The sequence below is a fragment of the Myiozetetes cayanensis genome, unplaced genomic scaffold (genome assembly GCF_022539395.1).
Source record: "Myiozetetes cayanensis isolate MyiCay16 unplaced genomic scaffold, myiCay2020 scf6-25, whole genome shotgun sequence".
Classification (NCBI taxonomy): Eukaryota; Metazoa; Chordata; class Aves; order Passeriformes; family Tyrannidae; genus Myiozetetes; species Myiozetetes cayanensis.
This window is the reverse complement of record NW_026087853.1, coordinates 29,365,646-29,390,160: the sequence shown is the minus strand read 5'-3', so window position 1 is coordinate 29,390,160 and position 24,515 is coordinate 29,365,646. Positions and strand designations below refer to the sequence as shown.

At 38.5% G+C, this 24,515-nt stretch overlaps 1 protein-coding gene across 4 annotated transcripts in view; it reads left to right on the top strand.

The window, feature by feature from the left end:
• Positions 1–24,515, top strand: part of MEIS2 (Meis homeobox 2) — a 173,269-nt gene that overhangs the window by 45,467 nt on the left and 103,287 nt on the right. For all 4 annotated transcript variants that reach the window (XM_050336964.1, XM_050336963.1, XM_050336961.1 and 1 more), the window contains one exon: positions 7,047–7,192. In XM_050336964.1, coding sequence (XP_050192921.1) covers positions 7,047–7,192 — 146 coding nt within the window. The remainder of the gene's footprint in view (positions 1–7,046; positions 7,193–24,515) is intronic.

Sequence of the window (24,515 nt, the reverse complement as noted above, 5' to 3'; positions counted from 1 at the left end):
GTGGGTGAAATTGTTTTAATCCAAGCTGCAGTCTGATTTTTTTTTAATTTTTTCCCCCCCTGCTGATATTTTTCTCTGTGCGTATGTTATTTGTAGATGGACATGCATATTCTTGACAGTAGCTAGTTCTTAATTGCCCTTTTAAGTAACCTAATCTATCTGGCCACGGTAGTTTTAACCGAAGTAAGCAGCAGAGTTCTCCATGGATAATTTTCGTTAGTTAGCAGATTGTTACCATCTCAATGTTGCTGAAATCCCTAATCTCAGGTCAGCGTGAAGCTGCAGTGGTTACAATCCTGTTGCCTGATGCAGTGTGAATGGAAGTGCTTTCTGTCAGAAACATGTGGTCTCTTCAGTGGAGAGCCTGCGTAAATCCTGTGTAAATAGAGGGAGGCTAACAAAGGATGAGCCCCTGCAGCTCAGAGCATTTGGAGCCATTTGGAGGCTGAATTTGCTAAATGCTGCTTATACCGCCTGAAAAGTTGAAGAGAAAGGAGCATAAAATCCCTTCTTTTTTCTCTTTCTGCTCCTACCCTGGGGGGAGGGTGTTAAGGGCCAGGGAAGCCTGAGGTAAGCCTATGAAGACTGTTTTTTCAGTGCTCTTTTGAGTGTGAAAAAGGTGGCATGGGTCACTGTCCCCTCTTTAATGTCGGAAAACCCACACAGTTAGTAAATGTTGCATGTAAACTAAAGCATTTCGTCCCTTCTCCTGCACTCCACGGCAGTGGGCCATGAACTAGTCACTTGAAAATCGCAGAAAAATTTCACTTCAACATGTCTGGACAGTTTAGCACAGCAGGAACGTAAGAGAGATCAGTAATTAGCAGGTTGCTTTACTGTTGTTCGCCTTGTCTGCATTGGAATACTTTTTTCACCTGATGTGAAAAAATGTTTGATTGCAATGAATGAATCATGAACCTCCTGGCTGTATAAAAGACCTTAACATTTAAACTGCTGTTTATTATTTTTGTCTTAAAAAAGCTAGAAAAATACATTTTTGGCTTTTGGTAGAATCTCTTAAGTTTTCTCAATTCACTTCAGAAATAAACATGAGCTCTAAACATAGACAATTAAGGACACAAAAAAGCCAATCTTTTTTCTTAATTTTGGGCTGAAAAATATAGAAGGGGAAATGTGAAAGAAATCTGCAAACAGGTTTGAAAGCCTTAGGTCACTGATTTTATAGCATGCATGGCTATAATAACAGAGCTGAAATGTCATTCTATAGTTGTAAATGCCTTTTTGCAAATAAGATATTTTAATGATTGAATAGAGGTGCCTATCCAGAAAAAGAAAAGGAACAGGTTTTATTCTGCCTCTTGTTGTAAATACATTTTATATACAAGATACCATGCAACTCTTTAGAACATATTGCAAGATGGCAATAGGGACTTGCTCCTGACTGACAAACTATGCAAAGATGTAATTAGATTGTGTAGAATGGCTTTGTAGGTGAGGTCTGATAGTGGCTTAAGTTTTCTTCCTATTTGAATTTTCAGTAGTTATTCATGCCTTGTGTGAAATTCGTACATGTCATCTTCGCAGTGGAATTACTGGGTTTTATTCTGGACAGCAAAGGATCATAAATATCTTCCAAAAGAATAGCAAGAGAGAAGGCCAGCTCTTTGTCTCCTCACTGCTTCTAGAAGGGCAAAAGAATAACATTTTCTGTAGTAAGAGAGATGGTAGTGCTGTATGTCTGAAGTCTTCCTGTTCCCTCTAGTGCACTAGTGTCCAACTTGTCTTTCTCTCCAAGATGCTCACTGAAACATAGGACAAAGCACCATGAGATATGTGCCTGGTGTCTCAGAGACACAAAAAAGGGAGGGGGCTCAGTGGTCTGATTACAGCAGCTCACTCCAGCAAGTAGTGGCTGAGCATGTCTGTCAGGCTTGAACAGCTTCCGATGTCTCCTTTCCTCCAGCCGTAAAGTAATTTAGCAAAACCAGCACACATACTGGCAGAGCACTGATGATGATGGCACATCTCTAAACTGGGATGCCCACTTGAATTGTTTGTGATTTTCAAAGCCCCAGGTTTTCCACCCATAACCCATCTTAACTCAGTTTCCCTAGGCAGTAAGCTGCAGGAGACAAGTACAGCTTCTGTGGTGTGAGGAGCCTTAAGTCAACTTCCTTGAACAGGGATCATTAAGAGGAGGAGAAAAAAAACGCACAATCAACAGCCAGGACTTTAGTCAAAGGGCTGTGATCTACTTCTCCTGAAGGGTCTTTGATTCTGGAGCTGAGCTTTTGTCTCTATTAGTTCTCCCTATAGCACAGACTATCTTATCTTCAAAAACATCTTCAAACACTTCTCTTTCCAGCTTTTTGGCAGTGGTAATTTACCAGATTTTTAAGATTTTTCTCTGGTGGTAATATGGATTGTATTACTAAATTGAACATCCTTATTAATAATGGTTTAAAATACTTATGTATCCAGAAGGACACATTATAAGTACAAACAAATAATTGCAAACTGAATATAGGCTGCATGCAGTCTCGTCTTTGTTTTGCATTTATATCTACATGTTCCACTCCATCAAATATTAGACTGTAAGATTTTGGAGGAGCTTACTTAAGACCAGCATAGTACACAGCAGCTTTCCTTTTCAGAATCCTTTAGCTTGCTTTTCATATTGCTTCCACTATTTTTAGAAAAATAGTGAAGTGTCTTGTCTTCCCCCTGCTTTTGATACCCCTGCTGTTCTCTCTTTTCCTTTAGTGTGACAAACCACAAAGCTGTAAGGGACCTCTGATGGTGAAGAAACTCAAACGCTGGTGCTGAAATGTATTTTTTCCAGAAATCACTTTTTCAACTGCTCTACTTGTTATAATGGTAACAGGAACTATTTCTGTAGTTTGAATCTGGACTGTTACCAGGCTGCTGTGCTTTGGCCTGACTAGGTTGTCCTTTTCAGTTATCATTTTGCATAGATTGGAAATTTGTTATTCATCCTGTTCACAAGTTGTGAAAACATAAGATGAGCAGCTTCTAAACAGCACTTGCTTCATCTGTTTCTGGGTCTTTACTCTGTGAGGAACACTAGCAAAAATTTGAGAAGGGTTGAGATAATACTGATAGTGTGGAGGACTGACAGAGAAGAATTCGTTGATACAATAAGGTTGGACAGGCTTTCTCTAGAACTGGACTCTGTTTCTTGAAGAGTCCTTAGTGCATGGGCATTGGGGTCAGCAAGCTTGTCTGTCCAAGGAAATGAGTTTGCAGCAAGTTAAATTGGAATTATGGTGCAATGGAAACCCTGTTGTAACTATTTATTTGATATTTTTTTAAGAAGTGCTAATCTCCTTTGCTTTCAATGCAAAATAATTTATCTTGTGGAAGGAAACTCAGCACACGCTAAGAGTGCCAGAACATAGAGCTAGTGTGGAAGCCCAACTTCACACTTTGTAAAGAAGATTTACATCTTCAGTCTCCTCCACAAACCCTTCCCCTAGAAGAGGTGATCTTTAAGGAATCCCATGTGGGTCACTTCACAAAGTTTCTTGTAAACTCTCTCCGTCTTTTATAAAGGTTATCAGGACTATTTCATAGCATTACTGTAATCTTAAGCAAGCTAGGTAAAATGCCTAATTCTCTACTGGCTTGAATCCTGCGTAGTTCACTGACACCTCCACAAAGAGAGTGCCACTTTTAAGAATTCTCCACTTTCCTAGAACAGTGATAGTGTTTTTGCAATCACTGCTACTCTTTGCAAGAGAATAAATGAGTGAACAGTGTGGAAAAAGGAGAAAGTCACCCTTAATTTTTTTATTTTTTTTTTTTTGGTCCTGGTGAAAGAGAGAGACAGTGGGCCAAAATCAAGGCTTAATTTCTCCTCTAGAAAATTGGGATAACTATGCTTGTATAATTGCAATTTCCATACAATTTAGGATTTGATTCTACTCTTCTAATCCAGGATATGAACAGACCACATAAGCAGAATCACTTGTAATGATGATTTAAATTATTTAAATTTTGATTCCTTCATACAGCAGTTAAAAATATAGTTAATCCAGTATGCCATAAAGTGACTTTCCTGTATGTTATTCTTATTTCAGTTCTGATAATTTATTTTTCTTCATTTAAAGTAACTAATATTTATTTGGATACATTTATAGGCCCTCCATGTGCAAGAAGTAAGTCATTCCATCTTGGAAAAGACAGTTTACGGGCTATTTCTATGATTTCTTTCTATTATAAATTGTATCCACTAATGTAAGCAGTTGTAGTCCTATTAAAAATATGACAGGTTAACAGGATTGGGCTGATCATTCACCAGGAGCAACAAATCTTGCTGTATTTTTTTTTTCTCATATAATTTGGAGGTACAATATTTGAATTTCCTTTCATGGGGTTATGGAACAAATTAGGGAGTCAGCAAGTCTTACAATTTCAACTTCTGATTAGTGTGGGAGGGCAATGGGAGCTCTAGCTAAACTTTCCTTTCTTGGGCAGGAGTTTTTTAAGACTAGGATAATAATAACCTCTTCAAAAGGTCTAAATATTGATTTATCATGTAGGCAACTCCTGCTGAGGATGCTCACATACAGGAGAGTATGTATATGCAGAGAGACAGGAATTTGTCCATACAGAGTGAACTGGTGCTTCTATGGTTTGAAAGGATGGTGCAGAGCAGAAGTTTTACAGCTCCACGCATCCTGTGCATACACACATTGCTTTTACATAAAGAGACAAAGATATCTTTATCCGCACGACAGATAGACAAACAAACTGACTGACTTCAAACTTGCACTTTCAGTAGGGATTTTTTTCCCCCCATCTCCGGGTACTGCTTTTCAAAATTGCCTGAGGCTACAGTACAGCACCTCAGATCCCCAAGGCCCATTGCCTGGCTCCTAATAGCCACTCTCCATCTGTGTCACATGAACAGCTGATGAGATAGCTCCAGTGTCTGTATTTTGGAGAGCATATCTACCCAGGTTAAAATGCTGGGGTTGCCAAGGAGCAGTCAGAAGCCATTAGTGTTTGTGAGAATTTGCCTTGCAGCAGTTCCTTGGCATAGTGGAAAGTGTGTGTGTGTGTGTGTGCGTGCGTGTGTGCGCACGCGTGTCTGTGAGAGACGGAGGAGTAAGGTAGATTATACGGGAGGGAAGAGAGCAGCCAAAAGGAGTGCTTTCTAAATAACCAATATATTGCAAAAGTGAACAGTTAGTTACAGTGTTTAGAGCTTCCATAATCTCTTTGATTAGTTTACTGTGATTCGACTCTCCTTTCTCTATTGTTAACAGAAACAAAACAAAACACAACAAAAAAAAAAAAAAGAAAAGAAAAGAAAAGAAAAAGAAAAAAGAAACGGAGCATGAGAAAAAGAGTGGCAACTTCAGGGTCTTGCTCTGGTGTTTGGGCAGATGGAAAGGAGCTGCTCTGCCTTGGGGCAGGGTGGTTGTAATGAAGTGGCCTGTCAGTCTGTAAATAGTGAGGGTCATCTCTTCCATGTGATGGAGGGTATCACATTGCAGTGAAAATGGAAATGTCAATAAAATTAATCTGCCAGCTCTTTGCTGTGGCTTTTTCTGTCTCTCTGGTCCAAAAGGGTTGGTTTTTCGGAGGGGAGGCAGTACAAGAAGGGTGATCTGGCATGGGAAGATGGAGCTGAAATGCAAGTTTTGAAGCAAATGAACTGTATGTAGCAGCAATGTATTTCGTTTAGTAGCACTACACTTCTAGATGAGGCTATAGGAATTAGCTTGTGAATCTATAGCATTCCTCAGGAAGCTATGGACCGTCTAGCTCAGGCTACATTGAGCACAGAGTTTATTGTTTTAGGCTTTCTTGGACAAGGTTTTTACTTAGCATGGGATTTATGGCATTTACTGCTAATGAATGTCTATTCTTAAATTACAAAAACCACCGTCTCAGCACAATTCCCAGATGTCCTTCCAGGACCTCAGCTTCTTAAACACCAGCAGGGAGCATAAACTCTCCACTTCTCTGTTTTCCTCTTTCGTGTGGCTCCGGGCTAATGATGTGTAAGGAAAACACAGCAATCTATAAAGTCTCAGTGCTGTCCCAGTATTCTTCATTTATTTTGCATTTGATTATGCCACAAGTCGGATCTTGTTTCTTTCCTTTTTTTAAAGTTATTAGTTCAAATATTAATGTAGGAATATGGCATATATTGCTGCACTTGATTGATGCCTTCCCAAAAACAGGAAGACGTGCTCGTATGAATTTTAAGAAAGTAGGGGTCCTGCAATGCCTTGCCAGAAGAGTTTTTCAGATACATAATTTAGATGCCCTCCAGGCAGGCTTTCAAGGCATTTTTGCTGGAGGGCAAGAAAAAATAACTATGACTGTTAAAAGTAAATGATTTTTGCTAATGCACAATTAATGCCAGGAAAAAGCACAGAAGAGAAAGATGTTGATGGAAAGTTCTGATTAAGTGAGAGCTCTACCTTGATGTGCATCTTTTTTTTTTAATGATAATAATCACTGATGCAGAGACGTAGAAGTATTCATGTCATGCAAATGCTATATGCAGGGTCATGCTAGGTGTACGTGTTTGTGAGTGCGTATGTATGTGTGTTGGGAGGTGATGGTTACGGGGAGTGGCTCATCTGACAGTGTATTATGTGCACTGAACGGTGACATGGTTACTGCCACCTCTGCAGAGAGCCTTGAATATATAGACTACAGAACATTTAACTTGATTACTTATACGTATATATTCAGAATGGTTGTAGGGATGCATTTGCACTAAATGGGTTTTCTTGTGGCAGGTTTTCCCACACTGAATCCCATAATTGACAAAGAGCTATTGCACTATGTCAAGCACACAATTATAATTGAATTAATGATATACGCATGTGTGTAACACAAAATTAGTATTTGGAGAGACACAGGTTTTAATTTTTACACATTTATATCAGTGTCCTTATATAATGTTCTTATGCATGTGCCTGATCTAGCAAAAAAATGCCAAAACAAACTGTGGTAGTGATTTGGTAATTAATGATACTTTTTGGCTTCTATATTTTGTTCATTAAACAGTCTCCTCCTTCCTATTTTTCTCTTTGTTGTAGGAGATGGTTTAGACAACAGTGTAGCCTCACCTGGTACAGGAGATGATGATGACCCAGACAAGGACAAAAAGCGTCAGAAGAAAAGAGGCATTTTCCCCAAAGTAGCAACAAATATCATGAGAGCGTGGCTTTTCCAGCATCTCACAGTAAGTGGTGCCCAAAACCAAAACAGATTTCTATTCTTGTGCCTAATGAGGTTTATTAATCATTATTAGAAATCAATTGTCCCCATAATTTTTGGACCATTACTAGGGCACAATTTTTGTTGCTTTTTGGTTTTTTTCCAGATTTTTTTTTCTTGGGTCTTGGAATCATGACAAATCTCAAAGAAATCTATATATATGTGTGTATATATACACATATACATGCCTATAGAGAGAAAAAGAGAGACAGTACAACGCCTTAGCATGGAACATCAGCTATATATGAAGTAACCAATTTTGGCTTTGAACTATTAGAAATTTTTGCTACAGACAACAAAATGGGTGTTCTTGCTTTAGCGCATGTAAAGCTCTGCCCTCTGGATTGTTTATTGCTGGCCTCTGTTTAAAACAGAAACTTCATATGTATGTGGTGAAAGAGGGAGCCCTGGTCTGTGTGTGTTGACATACACTGTGGATGTTAGGGAGTCAAAGGAACAGCTTGCGAACTTGTCATTGTTTCTTTTTTGTGAGAAATATAGAAGGCTTCCAGATTCCCTAGTTTTTCAGTTGTGTAACAGAGAGAATAAGCACCTTTTTAGCTTCTCTTCAAGTCTTTTAATATTAAAAACTAACCATATTCACATTTAGGGGAGAGAGATTAAATATGTGACATAACAATGCTTTCCATGGTCTGTCTTTATCCTCTTCTTGCTATTGGTTTTATGTGTTGGTGCTCTGTTGACATTATAGCGTCACTTAGGCATCAAAACATGGTTCCGTAGAAAATCTAGGATCACTGTTTGTAGTTTATTTCATGTGGGAAATAATGGAAACTGGTTAAATTATCAATTGATTTTCTTCTTCCTCTCACTTTACAATTGTTTCTCACTTGATAAGGCTTAAAAACCTAACTGTAATTAACTACCCCTTCTTCTACCAAAGTTTTATAAATTTCACGGTAGCTGATGTTGGTTACTGAGTAATGATTTCAGGACGCGATCTATTTATGATAGGGACTATTGAACTGCTCTGCTAGCAGCACAGCTAAAGAGGGGAGTGACAGATTCACATTTCTAAACCATCATTTTGATGTAAGGACATTAGTAGCAAACTAAGGTGCATTGATCTGGCCTGTGGGGTCAGGATTAGCTGGAATAGCCAGTGTCTCCACTGGAGTAGTGGTTATTCCTGCCTCCCAGCTATGGCCATTTCAAAGGTCAGGTGCCCTGTACCCACTTGGCTCAGAGGAATTAGACAGAACATGAGTCTCTGGGCTGATTACTTAACCAAAGACAAAATAATGAGTCCTAAGCAAATACTGACTAATTGAAAGGGCTGTAAATCCATTACATATTGGTCAGGGATAATCAGGAGTATTTAATCACTTTTATCTATTCAGGAGCACTGAAGCTGCAACAGCAAAGCCCTGAACCTTGCCATGTGCTTATTATTCTCATCATTATCAAAATTACTTCACAGCTGTTCTTTGCTACATCACCTCAGCTGGAGATTTACTAACCTGTAAAATGTTTTTAATTTGGAAGTCGAGTGAGTGTGAGTGGAAGGTTTTTCATTTAGCTGTAGGGTATCTTTACAGGAGTAGTACAGGCAGACAGCGAAAAACAGGGCCACAAATAAATAAGTTTGGTTTGTATAGACATCTCTGTGCTGACTCCATTTCCTCTTATGAAATTTGTGGTAGCTTGTTTTTTTTTTTCCCCTGCCTTTCTTTCTTATGTGCTCCTTGAAAGCATTTGACACTTGCTTATTAAACAGTCAACTGCTTCTTGCTTGTCTTGAGGAAAGTCCTCCTGGCTTTTTGAAATCCCTTTTCCTTGTTTCCATTCTCTCTCCTGACCCTCTCCATCCTGCATGAATTAAGGAAATTTGCCACCACTGGTGAGGATGGCCTCACAGAAATCAGATTAAATGAACACGAAAAAGCCTCAAACCTTTTACCATCCAGGCTTTAATGAGTTTGCAGGTGTTGAAAGATTTACTGTGCTGTAATTCTCAGACCTGCAAACTGATAATGGAGACCCCTGACCAATGCAATGTAAATTCAGAAAGATTCTTGCCATAAACACGTGCAGGGAACGAAGAGAGCTCCTTTCTTTTAAAGATCTCACACTTTTTCTCAAATTAGCTTGTCCATTCAAAATGCAATGCTGGCTGAGCCAGAATGGGGGAATCTGTGATGTACAATTTTATTGTTTCAAGTAAATATCTTTACAATGGTGGTCTACAATTCAATGTACATTCCTTCATTACTAGTCTAACCTTATTTCAAATTGGTTTGTTCCTCCTTTGTGCTGTATGACCTGTTCATGTATTACAATAATCCCCTGATGTACCCTTTTTTTCTTCCTCCCCCCCCCTTTTTTTTTTTAAAGAAACTAATTGAATTATCTCATTATTTTAATTTGTTAAGCAAATGTATTTTGCGTCTCAGGATGTGTTCTTAAAGAAGGAGCTGCTTAGGCTTTGCCCCCTGAATGGGCCATTGGTACATTTTGACATTCATGCATTCATTAAGGAGGGGAACATAAAAGGGCTCTGGATGTATTTTTTTTACAAACACCCAACCAGCATGGAGCAACTTTTCCATAAGCCACAGGGGTCTCTCTACATATGTTCTCAACTGCAAGCCATTGTCACCTATTCTGAATACCTCAAAAGGACAAATAAAAAACTAAAGGCCAACTGTAGCAATTGTTAGCTGTTAGTCTCAATATGACAAAAATCATTAACCTCTGGTTTCCCTGGAAGGAGAGGCAGTGGCAGGCAGTCCATCTCTTATGTCATGGATTAAACATGAAAGTCCTTTAGACTGTCAAATTCCAAAAGAGTAACTCAGTTCTGACTAATTGTATTTACTTATTATTTTAAATAAAATGCTATTTTTTTCCTTTATTCAATTGGTTTGCAAACTCCTAAGGCAGTCAATTTTAAAAATTGAATGGCCTAAGTGGCTTTTTTGAAGAGACAGGCACTTGAACTCTGATGTAGAATGAATGTGTCTGACAGGCTATGTCTTTCAAAACAATTTCTAGCCCCTATCACAGCTTCCATTTTGCAGTAACTTTAATTATATTTGAAATAGGATACACATGCACATTTTTATTGTTGGAAATCAAATGCAAGGAGCAGGAGCTTCTGTCATGTTCTCGTTCACTTACTGAGCTCTGTCTTACATTTGGAATTACAACAGTACCAGAAGATGAAAGATCTAAGGACGAATTGGCTGGAAATGTGTATGCTATTTCTGGATAATATCCAGTGTTTAAGAAAGTAGAGGAAATCCTAGTCTGGTAGTATAAGCTTTTCAATAGTACATAAAGATTATGACATCAGAAAGGTAAACCTGACATTTAAGGCTGTTTTTACTTGAGTTCAAAGGTGGTTAAAGAAAAGAAACAACAAGAAATCTGACCCAAGCCAAGAGTTTATTCATAGCTTTGGAAGACTCTTTTTCCTCTACGCCAAGGATTCCTTAGTATACTCAATTAGCCTCTCAGACATCTCTGCTTTCCTCCCTCAAGTGCTCCCCTATTTGCCCTGAAAAGAACATATTTGATCACAAAGTGAAAACAGGAAGTCCTCAAATGTATAGACACCTCCAGCTTACGCCAGTGTTGAGATTAGGATTTCTTACCAGAAACTATACAAAGCCAGTCCCCCTCCTCCCATGCCCTTTTGAAGGATGGAGGACCTTTAAAATATATGTACATAATCAGAAGAGAGGAAAGATATAAAGGAAGTAATTATACCATTCTATGGACTTGTACCTCTGATAGTTCATCCATTTCTACATCATAGTGTGCTAAGGACTACATTTTTTCACCTTCTTTTACAGAACTGGTTTATTCTTTGACACTTACCTGGAGTGATGCCCTTTGTTAAAATTCTATTTTGGTTGTTTCTTTTGTTACAGTCTGTAAGAAGATGTGTCTCTTAACTAAAATACCAGATTTAACAATGGTAAAAGCCTGCAAACAAAACCTTTTTTATGACAGTGCCAGGTTCCTAGCTGATAATATTGGGGATGTCTCCACTGAAGTCAGTGGAGTCGAGCTGGTATTTTTTTCTTTTTTTTGCTAGTTGAAATTTTGTCTGCTAACGTTGAACAGTGTCATTTTAGCCTGATTTCCACAATCCTCCAGCTGAAAATCTTACTCTTTAAACAGTATGTTGTAGGATAGATTTTGGTTTCATCTACTTCATTGTCAGGCTAGAGTAAGCTCTCCTGGAAAGTGCGTACAATGAACCAGCCATAGCTTTTGTACTTACCTGAATTAAGTTTCTTAACATGCCATATTCAGGTGTCCAGACTGGATTATATGAATAGTCTTGCTGAAATGGATTTACTTTTTCCTGTATTTATGTGGGTGTATTTGAGAATATAATGTGAATCTATCATATCTTGATGAATGGTTTATCAAGCCTTTTATACAGGGCAGCTATTTTATTTATTCATTAGACTTGATTCAAGAGATGAATGTCATCAGGCAAACCAGTCTTGGAGCAAATGTTCAAAGAAGTTGAATCCATCCCACTTTCATAAATATCTCCTCCTATATTGTAATTTTAGGAATAATACCCTAAAGGAAGGTTAGGAACATAGCTGGCTATTGCACTCCATACTGAACTGCTCACTTTCATATCAAACTGTAGAAGAACAGCTCTTCTCAGAGATGTGATATGGAAGAAGGATTCTTCACATTGCTGTTTCTGCTGTACTTTAAAAAAACACAATCAAACGCAAAAATGCAACTGACCTCTGTCCCATTAAAATGGGATGGGATACTCCATAAAAATACAGAAATGTGAAGGCATTCTGGTGAATTTTAGTACATGTGTCGGACTGCATTGTAACATATTATACCCTCTGAGGGTACAGATGGGAGATGGATGATGTCCTCTGATTCTCCTGTAAAACCACCGACATGTGTGTTTGCATGACAGCCATTTCCACCTCAGTGCACCACACAGTCAGAGAGCTGGAGGAGCCTAAGTTACAGTTTTATTCCAGGTCTGCTTTTAGGCAGGGCTGGCTGTGTGCTGAGTTTTCAGCTAGTTGCCTGCTGGTGTGGAACAGACCTCTCTGTACAAACACCACCCTGTTGGAAGCATGTACTACAAAATAATATTGCGCACATTTTTCAGCTGGGTAAACTTTGCGAGGAAAGGTTAAATGATTTCACCCTAGTGCTAAAGAAAAATCAGTACCTAAATATTAAACTCTAGTGACCTGTGATCCTGTGGTCCTCAAGGTGGTGGAGCTGTGCCTCTTTGTACCCCACAGTTGCTCCGGTCTCTCACCAGAAGAGCTGGTGGCGGCCGTTAACATTTGTTGTTACTGCTGGTGGTAGTGCAGCCCTGCCTAATGTCACCAGTATCCTCCTCCTGTCCTGCCTGCCTGCACTACGATGTCACCAGTGTAGGCAGAGTAAAACTGGAAATCTTTCTCAAAATGGCACTTCTGATCCCAGGCTGAAAGATTTCATCCTCTGAGAGCTTCTAGTCCTCTGCCATGAAATCTGTCCCGAAGATTTAGTACGAGACTGAACATTCACATACCTTTTAAATGCCACAATCTTAAAAGAGCTGAAATGGGGTGGGGGTGGGGCTTTGTTTGTTTTAAAAATGGAATCTGAGATTAGATCTGACATTTCTACATCCACCCCCTACAGAAGAGGGAACCCGGGGTCATGGGGTGTGTGGGCCTCAAAAGCTAGCTTTGTCTGGGAGTGGTTAATCTAATCATTGTTACATAGACATCTGTTATTTCTTCTGAAAAATTGATGCTTTTGTGACACAATGATCCATCTATTTAGTACAACAGCCTGAGTAATTAAATTAAAAAAAGAATATTTTTGCAGTAGCGTGTATTATAAAACTGCCATACCTCCTCGTACCAGCGAAAAGGCTGAGAGGGAGTGGGAGATGCGGAGTGGGAGAGGGAGAGGAGTGCTTTAAGCCCCGCATTGTTTTCTGCTGGCTGGAGGAAAACATCTGTGAATTGTTTGAACTGAACCTTAGTAGGGACTGTCTGAATCTGTGTCATCTCTGTTTAATTTCAGGAAATGATGTCACAGCGCATTAAATAACAATGCTGCATGATTTATTTTTACTTGTACATGCTGTCCTAAGCATTTTGGTTACATGGCAGTGTTTCCAATTAAGTGCAAGCTTTCAGTTTTAAAAAATATACTCAGTAATGCTTTTTGGGGGGGCATGAGTATGGGCAGGCTGGGTTTTTTAGGGGGTCACCAAGGTTCAGGGCTGTCCAAGGGCTCTGGGTCCATTTGTCATGTGCTTATTTGTAGTTGGGACTGGATATCAGCGCTCTCGTCACCCATGGCAACCTCCAGGACTGTGAGTTTGTTACAAAGACTGTCTGGGGGAGAAAAAAACCCTAAATATTCTGAACCAATCCGTCAAAAGACCTATTAGATAGTTATAGCCAGGCCTATGTACTGTAGCTTTTGCCTCGATCAAACTTTCTGCACTCCCCCTTCTTCTTTAGAAGAATAGAGGACATAAGTCAATTCTGTCTGCCATCTGTCGCCTCTCTCCCTGTTCCTCAAATTAAAGAGACAGTCCAAAATTTAAATAATCGGATACAATCACAGGAAACCCGCCTGGAAATTATTACATGTGCATTCAGTTGCCGTTTTTTTTTTTTTTTTTTTTACTTTTCTTTTTATTTGGAAAGGGGGGATCTTTATTATACTTCTTTGGAGATCAAAATATGGTATGTTTCAGCTTCAAAAATAGCATGCTGAGAAATACTGGATTTGCAGTGTCACGGAGTTGTTATCTAATAAGATTCCAAGTTATATATAGGGTGAAATTCACACACACATACAGACACCCCCTTCCCCCACAGAGAATCCCCGAATTGTGAATCCTGCAAGAGACAAGTAAGAGAATCGCAACACACTTCTCTGGCTCTCCCATCCCCTTCATCCCCTTTCCCGCACCAAATCCCTGGCAGTCTGAGGGGCTGCAGCAAAATCTTTTCATGATGCTACTAGGACAATTTAAGCTCTTGAGTCTACCTAATGGGTGTTCTTCTAGGCCTACTATCACAGTTTTTCACATTACCCTGTCTGGTATTAGCTAGTTATGTTTTATCTTTTTCTCTCCTTGTTTTTTGTCTTTATACTACCCTGCCTGTTTTTGCCTCCTCCTCATCAACAGGCCACACAATGTGTCAGGACTGCAGCAAGGTGAATTTCATTCATGTGACAGGTCAGCTGCTGCCAAACCATCAGATAAAGAGGCTGGATGTTACTTGCCAATTTAATATTTTACCTGCCATTTTTAAACAGGGAATTCCTGAGAAGAGAGTGTAATGAAAAACATGTGCATGATTTTAGCCAAGGCTTGATTAAAAAGCCTCGACTGAGCAAGCTGAATGTGGCCTAGCAAAAGATAGGATCAGCCTCTACTTTTTTCTGGTTGTTATTGTCAGATTACAAAGCCTTGCGAAGTCAGTATAGGAAGTAAGTGAAAGAAAAGAAGAGGGAATACCAAAGTCCAAGTAATGAATTCCTAAAAGTAATTGAAACAAGGAAGTAGTAGTGACAGGAATTCATTTATATAGAGTTGTGACTTCAAGGCTCGCAAGGCAAAAGGTGATTTAACTAAACCATATGCAAATATAAATTGTTTAAACACTATTAAAACATTGCACTAATAAATGTTGTGAACTGTAGCCTTTGAAGATCAAGATCACAGCCCAAAAGAGGGGAGCATTCTTTGGAGTGTCTTTAAGTTCCACTACCTAAACCTGTTGTCAACAGAAAATTCATAGTTCCTCCCCCTCTCTGTAGTATGCACACATGATTATATGTAGATATAAAATACATTTTTTGGGAAAAAAACAATTGCTGTTCTTTGTGCAAAGTGATACTGCCTCTCAGTTTTGCCTGAGGATATGTTTAAGACCTTTCTTTCAAGGTCCACGAGCAGGATAATTGGTTTCAAGGAAGTTTTTGGTAAAATTAGAGTTATGTGGAAAAAGAAGTAGAGCATTTCTGCCAACAGTTCCACAACTGCAGAGAAATGGCGATGTCAATTCTTATTGTTGCCTAATGAATGGAGTAGTTTATAGCAGAGAATATTACTTATGGTGTTGTGGAGTTTGCCTTGAGTTATGATACTTAGAATACTATGCATTACACATTTTAGAGTTGATCGGCAGCAGCCATTTGTAGTATCTAAAGCAATCACTGGCATCTTTAAGATTTATTATAGTTTTTAAACATAATGGCAATACAGTTTTCATGTGTTTACATTTGTTATTTTTTATTTTTAACTGCTAGCCCCAAATCTGCCAAAACCTATTTCCATTTTTTTGTCTAATACTGGATGATAGGTTGTCAACTTACTGTATAATGCCATAAAGATTTTTTTAAATCTTGGTTTCACATTTTTATGATGGCAGTTCAAAACATGTATTTTATTTGTAGCAGTCAACTACTGATGTCCATAAAATGGTTAATATCTTATGACATACACTTACAATCTCAGGACAATAAATCTGAGTAGCCCAGTAAACAGCAGCAAATATTTTAGTGTTTGAAAAAAATCTGCATGTATCAATTTGTTTAATGCTATAGAAATTTGGCTGTCATCAGGATTAAGCTCTTATTTGGTCATTTCAAAGTGGCAACTTGATATTCTAAAGTGACTATACTGTGGAAATACTATCTGACTAAATCACATAGCAATGGGAAAACTCCTGTTCACTGTCTTAATGTATACTATCTATATGAAAGGAGTAGATTTTTATAAAATCGTGGCCTAGCCTAGAAGCCTTTGAAACTTGTTATCTCTCAGTCCTCCTTCCGTCAGTTCCAGCGGAACTCTTATCCCTTTAAAAGAGCCAGGAAAGATGTAGTGAAATCATAACAGGGACAGACAGACAGACAAACACAATTTTACATCTTAACAAGTGTTAAATGCTATAACCACTCTATCCACAAATTATGCTTAACCACTTTTTCAGTGATCCCCTGTTTTATGATAGAAAGACAACTTTCTTGAGCGTTCAGCTGTTTGTCACTTTCTCTTGTGACCGAACCTTCACTACTGCGCCCAGGATGCTTTAGCACAAGGGAGCTCTGGCAGGCATGGGTAATTTTCAGCTCTGTTTCTAGCTGTGACCATGACAAGACACTGTGCCTTAGTTTCCCTGTTTAAACAGGGAAATAGCATAATGCTTGTGGCTGCTTTTTGGAGTACTTTTGATATTTACAGATGAAAAGCACTGCATGAGACCTATGTCTTATAGTTTGCATCAGCTGAACTACAGAGAATTACTCTTCTATTGTGGTTTTATCCAGCTGCTGAATGAGCATGACAGTCAGGCAATGTTTGTACAAATACCTGCGCTTCTGTAGACTTTGAAAGTTCAGGAAAATTTTCTCTTTATGAGGGAGCATTTAATATAAAAATAAGAGTGTTCTTGTTAGTCTACACTGAAGATGATAGCATATGATTTCTGCAAGCTACTTTAGCTCAAGTGGCTTGGGCTTGGGTTAGTTTTGTTTGTCAGGCCCTTTCCTTGCTGGTGACCTGAAGTGGTGATTGCTGCATGTATCATGTATCAAACGTCTTTCCCAGAAAGCAGCAAGATAAAGAATCTTGGGCATCAACCGCTGGCCCAGGGGCAAGAGTGAGAATAAAGGGAGTGTAACAGTATTAACAAATGCATCTTTATGCTTCAAGAATTCACTAGTGGATATTCCCCTCTTCAACAGTTCGGGGAGTTTCCTGATATGAAATTGGACTTTGACAGCTTTTCAGCCGGTCCTGATCCTTCTGCTGCCTTTTTTGATTCAGCCAGGTGCTCCCAGTTGTGCATCTCACTTGTGCTTGAATGAAGAAACAGGAAACAGGAGGATGACCTATAGTGAAGAGTAAGGGACAGGAAGGCTATTACGAAGTCCCCAATTCACACTGGGAAGGTCCTGGCCTACTGAGGAGCATATGCAGATATCTGACAGCTGTTTTGACAGTCCACAAGAGGATTATTCCAGGGTAGAGAATGTGAATAGTGAGAAAGTTTATGATATGTGTGATAGCAACAGGAATAAGAGTGTTATGTGGTCAGAAAAGTGATGTGTGTATTTGGGGGAGCTAGCAAAGGAATGGTATATGTAAACTGCAAGGAAAATTGGTTAATTTGACGTATCACTTGGAAAACTAAATATGTAAAGAGTCCCTTAGTTTCAACTACAAAGGGATATTCTGATGATCTCTTTCAGATATAAAGTAGGAAATAAAATGGAATCATGTAAAAAACAGGTTCATCATTGTCAAATAACAGAAAAAAGGAAAATAATTTAATTTATTTAATCAATATTTAATTTAAATTCTCTCTTCTACCCTCCTTTACTCTTTTGGTAGAGTAATTCAAGAGTTGTCTTACTTGGTTATGTCTGTTTTCAATTTGATTTCTACCAGTTACTCATGGACGCTTTACTGCACAAACTAGCATCTCTTAGTAAAGAGAAGTTCTTCCTGAATTGGTATGGACTTCTGTGTGGATGGTCAGTTGAGCTGCAGAATTTTATGGCAATCCTAAGAAGTCCATGTTTTTCCACATAATATGCCCACTTACATCTTAATTTTAAATGTCCTACTTTGTATGCATGTGTTGTATGGTGGCCATGAACTGCCACAAAAACACTTCTCAGACCAAAAAAATCCCAATATTTGATCCATATCGAACCTAAGCATTTGTAGACAATTTACTGATACAATTAATCTTAGCTGTCCTGGCTCTCATGGTCTTCTATCCCACAATGCTCTGGGATGCAAATAACTTTCAGAGAAAAGAGGCTCTTGCCATTTTCTCTCCGTTTTCTTTCCCCAAAACTGTCCATTTAGAAAGCAATAATGTTTGCAAAGGAGATTAAATCCCACTATGAACCAGTGCGAAACTATATGTGCAGCAGGAGAATAAAATGTCTACAAATGAACAAGATTCTGGTGTTTTGCCAGAATAGGTGCAAATAAACATAACCGTAGAACTCGGATACTATCAAGAGTTTAGCTCCTGGGGTCTGAATCCTGTTCAAAGCCCCAGCTGAAAAGATACAATACTCTCCAACTCAGTAGTGCTCTAACATGCTCTACTGCCTCCCAAACAAGCACTGCAGCAAACTTCTTGCTGAGACTGAAAACTCTTTCAAACAAGGCCTGGGGACTCATGAGCTTTCTACTCAGTGCTCTGTAGGCTCACTCTGTGAAAAAGTATCTTGCCTAAAAGAGGCCAAATATCACACAATGGAACTGGTGGGAAATTCAAACTGTTCTAAGCAAAGAAGTCAATAGAGCTGCTGTAGTGAAAGGTAATGTTCAGAGTGAGATCACCGTGTTATGATCTCATGCTGAACATCAGGACTGTTGTTTTTTTTTTTTCTTGATGATTATGAAACTAGCCTGAGGCAAGTCTGGTGAGAGTCTGAGAAAGATACAGAAGGATGTTTGGAGAGCCTGGACTATCAGGGCCCTTATTCCCAAAAAAGGGTAACAGAGGCTGAAAGCAGATGAGAGAAATGAGAGCTGCATTGTTATTTCCAGTGCTCTCTCCATCCGTCTCAAAAATTCAAGATGTGGCCCTAGACAGATAATGCATATACTGAAGCGGTGAATAAGCACAGGCTACAAAGAGATAAGAGGGGAAATTACTGAAGAAGAAAAAAACATCTTGCAGGAATAATGGAATTCAACAGCCAAGCCCCAGTCACCGAGACCGTAGAACAATCTGTGGAAGTGCCTTTGCTTAGCACTTTTAAAACTAGACTCCAAAAAACATTTCAAGGTATACTGCTGAGAAACATCTTGCATTCCTGGGCTTACACTAAAGTTGTGTTGCCTGAAGCTTTTCTCCAGTTTCCATGTTTTCTTATTAATGATTAAAACTGAAAAGTATCTTGAAATTAGAGCTGTTTTCAGAAGGAAACCTTTCCAAATTTGGCTTCCTTCAGGTTTAAATTTTTGTTGTATTTGTTTCAACTTTCATAATGACATTTCATTTATCTGTCAGTGGTAAAATTGTTACAAAACTAACTTGCAAATTCAAACTAGAAGTGGACTTGAGACACAAATTGAAGAGTTAAGCTTAAGGAAAATATTTAATTACTCTCCCTTCAGGCATTGGGATTGGATGGTGAAGGTCAGCCAGGCTTGGGCTCTATCAAACTGAAGAGTTTATATTGAAGACCTTGTATTAAAAACATCTCCCTGTCAGATATTCAGAGGCAGAGACTGTCATGATACATACACTGCTCTCCATTCATGGCACGTAAAGTTTCACCAATATCTGGGTAAGGCAGAGGTCTGAAATCAACCCTTACCTAGCTTAGTGTTCCCCAGTATTTCTGACATCTGATCCAACATCTGCATGAAATATCAACACAAAACAACAGAAGTTGTTTGAGCATTCAAAATCCATGTTGATTTTTAAGGTCATAGATCGAATGCAAATTTAATGTAAAAAGAAGTTGATTATGTATTTACACAGAAGTTTAAATGCTAAATCAGGTGAAAAACATGGCTTTTCCACCTCTTTTTCACTTACAGACATTTATGGCAATTTGACTTCAGGATTCAAAATGAAGCTTGGGCCCTCAGAGGGGTAGAATGACCACAAGAAATGATTGACTGAGTGCATGCTGACTCAAACTGCTGAATTTCACACACAGCTTTCCTCAAAAGTATCAAGAAGAAAGAGATTGTATTTTGAATTTAAAATGAAATTTTGCTCTTGAACATTACTTTATAATAATGTAACTGTAGGGTTCCACATTTGTCTGAATGAATTCCAGTTAAAATGAGCTCCAGCTCTGTTTGCACATCAGGAAAGTCAGGAAAATTTCCCTTTTTTCTTTTTCTCTTTTTTTTTCCTTTTTTTTCCCTCTTTCATTGCCAGAATTAGAAATTTAGCCTGCAATCTGAGATCCAAGTCAGATTCTTTCTGGCTCATTTATTGGCAGTCACAAGGATTAAACGATAACAGTAATGTTGCAATTACAATAGTAAATCTATGCAATTACAATAATAAATAGACAATGGTATGACCAGAAAAAAGAGTCCAGTTTTCTTGCCTATAGCTAGGCTGGCTTTATGAAGAAAAATAGCACAAACTTCTATTATGGATTGAAGTCAATGGCATTTTTTGTCAGCAGAGAATCAAATGCAATTCAAACACACAGGGATATAAATCTGTTCAGTAAGTCAGTCACTTCTCAGTACACCACTGCTTAGTTTGGTTAGTATTCTCCTTTTGGGTATTTTTTTCTGTCTGGCTCCACACAGGGCTAGTGCGTCAGGCATGTTTGGAAGGGTTTAAAGAAGTGAAGCAACAGGACAAAGATCTTTTTTTCTCCCTTTTAATTATACTTCCCAGGAATGGGCTTATGTACCTCTTTTAAAGATGCCATTGGCACAAAATGCCTATTGTAGGATTTTTGTATGCAGTTCAAAAATTACCTGCTTGAGAAATGAGAGCAGGAGCTTTCCTTGGCTGCACGTTGGAATCCTCCTAGCTTCAAAAGCAGTGAGCACTGACCTTTGCTCTCCAAACAAGGAGTCTTCTGGCATGGAGCTTAGTTTTCCTACTGCTCTTCAGAACTCTAAATAGTGTTACTACACCCTAAATTCAGTGCATACAGCACTTTACATTACTATTGTGTATCTTAAAATAAACAACATTGCAAGCTGTTTATTTTGGTGTTACTATGTATGCATTTTTTAAACAGTGGTTACTTAAACAAACGTCTCTCTTCCCACAGCACTTAAAAGCTACTGTTTGCTCATTGGGGTTTTCAGGTTTTGTCACTTTTGTTTTGATTGTTTCTGAAAATCACACTCAAGGATACAGAAGATAGAAGTAAGTTGTACTTGATCCAAACAAATGCTTCATGTCACAGTTTTTTCTTTATGCCAGTTTTCCCCATGTTAGCAGAAGTAATAATTTTGGTTAAACTCAAGTGTAGAGATTACCAATATTTGAGGTTGGTTCCAACTGTCCTCAAATGCATTTCTGCAGGCCATGATTTGTTACCAGAATTTGACCCTGAGGTAGCAAAATTTTTTAATAACATTAGTACTATTTATTTATCATTCCTCAGCAAAACAAAAGGTGCAAGGGATGAAAATTTAGGGAATTGAGGGTTTCCACATCTCCTTTTCTGCTCTCTCATCAGTCTTCATTCATCCACCTTAAAAACCTTCAGTGCCGTGAAAACATCTGTGGTTGGAAATGCTAATACAAGGTTGACAGAAATGACATATGGAAGACATCAACCTTTCTGAACCACATTGCCATAGCTTTGTGTCCCTCTACCTACCCAGAGGACACTTGCTGGTCTGTTGCAGAGGGCTCTGTGATCTGTACTGCTTTTCATCTGTAGCGGTGAGCTTTTGTTGATGGCTTTGCTTCTTGCTATGCCACATACACTGTTAGCAGATCTTGGTGCATTTGGCTAAATCTCAGTAAAAGGTTGAGAAAAAAATTTGTTTCTCTCTTCACTCATTCTCCCTACCTTTATGAAAGCTGTTTGTGGTACTCGATAATTATCATAGTTCTATAGATGCTCTGTTCCATTTTGCCAATTTTTCCTGTGTCCTCTTCAATTAGTCCTTTTTGCTGGGAAAGAAAAATAGTCATCCGAGTGTGTGTCTTAAGGGGTTAAGAAGGCAGAGGCTTCCTCTGCATGAATATAGCACCAAAATAAGGAACGCTGAGGATAGTATAGCAAGGCCGCCCATCATGTATTTCTTAGCAGAGGCAACACTGATAGGTTGAGGGCTGTGTGTTGTTAAAAATGGGTTGTCATCTTACCGCCTTCTGCCCTCGTTTTTGGGTGAGGGTGCCTGGGCAGTCATGAAAGTGCTGAGGTGATTCCTGTGTGGAAAGGGTTTAGCAAGGGTGCTCCAACAAACCTGGAAGCCAGCACTGAACAGTGTTAGGTACTGAACTGGTCCCAGCCTTGAGATCAGAACAGCAGAAGAGTTTGGTTTCCTCATGCTTGGACACAGCTGAGAACTGAGCCCAAATTATTCATTTGTAGAACTTTTAAAGGTTGGTTGTCTTTTTGCAAGAGAAAGTAATCTCTTCATTCAACTGCTAATTACTCCATGATTTTAATCAAGTAAGATTCTTAGATGAGGAAAATTATTGTTTGAGAGAAATGGTGATTGCAGTTCTTTTGCAACTTGTGTTGACTTTAAACCAGTTTGTCTTCCTTAATTATGGTCTTCAAAGATAAACAGGTTAAAGGGAGTGTTATTGTCTTTGACACAAATATAGTGTATTTCAGTACTTTGTTGCGCAAGTTGTATGTTTCTTGAGAAAGAAATAAAAAGTTGATTGTATTTTTTAATGTAGTTAAGATTTTTTTTATTTATTTATTACTCAGCAGGTGTTGATTTTCAGCATTGTGTATATCGTCATATGCCTCTGGACTTCGATACCATGGGTAACCCTTGCTCTCTTGGTAGAAATATGTGTCAATGAAGGATAAGGGGAGCATTAGATAGACAAGTGGCTAACAGCAGAGCAGTCCAACAGCAGTTGGACTGTGCCATTCTAACTACTGAAGGAGTACAGTATAATATACCAGTGTTTCTCAGCCTTCTTCACTCCTAACATTTTTTATCTAATTCGTGGAGCTATTAATTTGTTTGCTTGGGATTTTTTTTCCACCTGCTGATAATTTTTCTCCTAATCAACCTTACCATGAGTTTTCTGGGTCTTACTCTTCTGCTTCACTCACTGAGATATGGATTAAATCTGCTCAAATGCTGACATATACATTTAAGACAGTTTTGCATGCTTTTTTTCAGTGTAAATACTATGCCAACAGTCTAATTTGTGACTGAGATTACTAAAATCATTTACATCTGTAGGTGAACATTCCACCTCTTCTATCTGAGAGACAGAAGATGGCAGAATGATTAGCATTTTTTAAATGCTGTTAACAGAAATGAAAACCACTTAGCAGCAGCAGCAGCAAAGTTTTATGAGAAGGAGTAGGTTACATTAAATATTTTAAAGGTATTTTAACAAGTGCTTTTGTCTGGGTTTTCACTAAATAAGATCTGTTTTATTGACCAGACCAATGGTCCACTGAGCCAGATAAGAGTCAGTAGTGGGTGGTGATGGGTCCAAGAAATTATGCAAGTATAGGAAGATCCCAGAAATCCCAGTAGGTCCTCCAAGCTTCTGGAGGGCAGAAATTTAAAGACTTTCAGAGCTGGAAGTTTATATCCAGAACTGTAATGTTTAAGAGCCATTGATGCATCTACATTTTCTTTTTTGGGCCTGCAATGGACTAAGCCATATATTGATAGCTACAGTTGGAACAGTTTAATTTTGAATTATTTGTATCATTGCGGGCATTTGTTAGAATATTTTCTGATACAGAATGGGACACTTGGATAATCTTAACATTTTTTAATGTGTGGACCTAAGTTTCTAAACTGTATTAAAAAAAAAAAAAAAGAAAAAAAGAAAAGAAAGGAGAACAAGGATATCAGTTTACACTTGGTTTTAAATTAAGCCTCCTTTCTTTCATGTAGCAACAGGAAAAATTTAGCAACCCTGTAGTTTTCTTAGAAATTTTCATAAAGTGTTGGGAAAATATTTTCTTCTTCATTTGGAGATTATATCTCTAACACAGTTCCAGATCTTTTCAGTAGGCTGTTCTCCATTGCTCTGATCCTGTTCTTCACATGATTGGTTCTGGCAAAATAAAACACTGATCAGCTCATATGTTTGGTAGAGTGCTTTTAAATAAATATCCCCACTGTGTCCTGGTTGAAAGCAGTCACACAGTTTTGACATAACCTAATCATGTACAAAGCTAAACCTTCAGTATCTAGCTCTTTCAGACACTCTTCTCCCCCTTTTTTTCCTCCCTCCTTCTTCACATAGCCCCTTCAGAGCTGCTGGAGGGCGTTGTTGAGAAGTTGCTACCGTTGATACAGTTGCTATTAATCACAGTCTGCCATGTTGTGACGCAGGTTCTAATAACATCCCATTGAGCTGCCGTTGTATGCTGGAGGCTTACCAACAGCACTAGGCCTTTGATATTCATCTCACACCAGGATAAAGAAAATGTAGAGTTAAAAAAAAAAAAATACAACTGCAAATAGGCAAAGAACAAAAAAGGGGGGAAACATAGCAAAATCAAAAACAGACACGGTTTCTGTGTGCTGCTTCGTTTACCATGGGAGCAGCAAAGCTATAAATCTCTGCTGTGTTGTTTGAAAATTGTACATGAGGCTGCTAAATTTATCA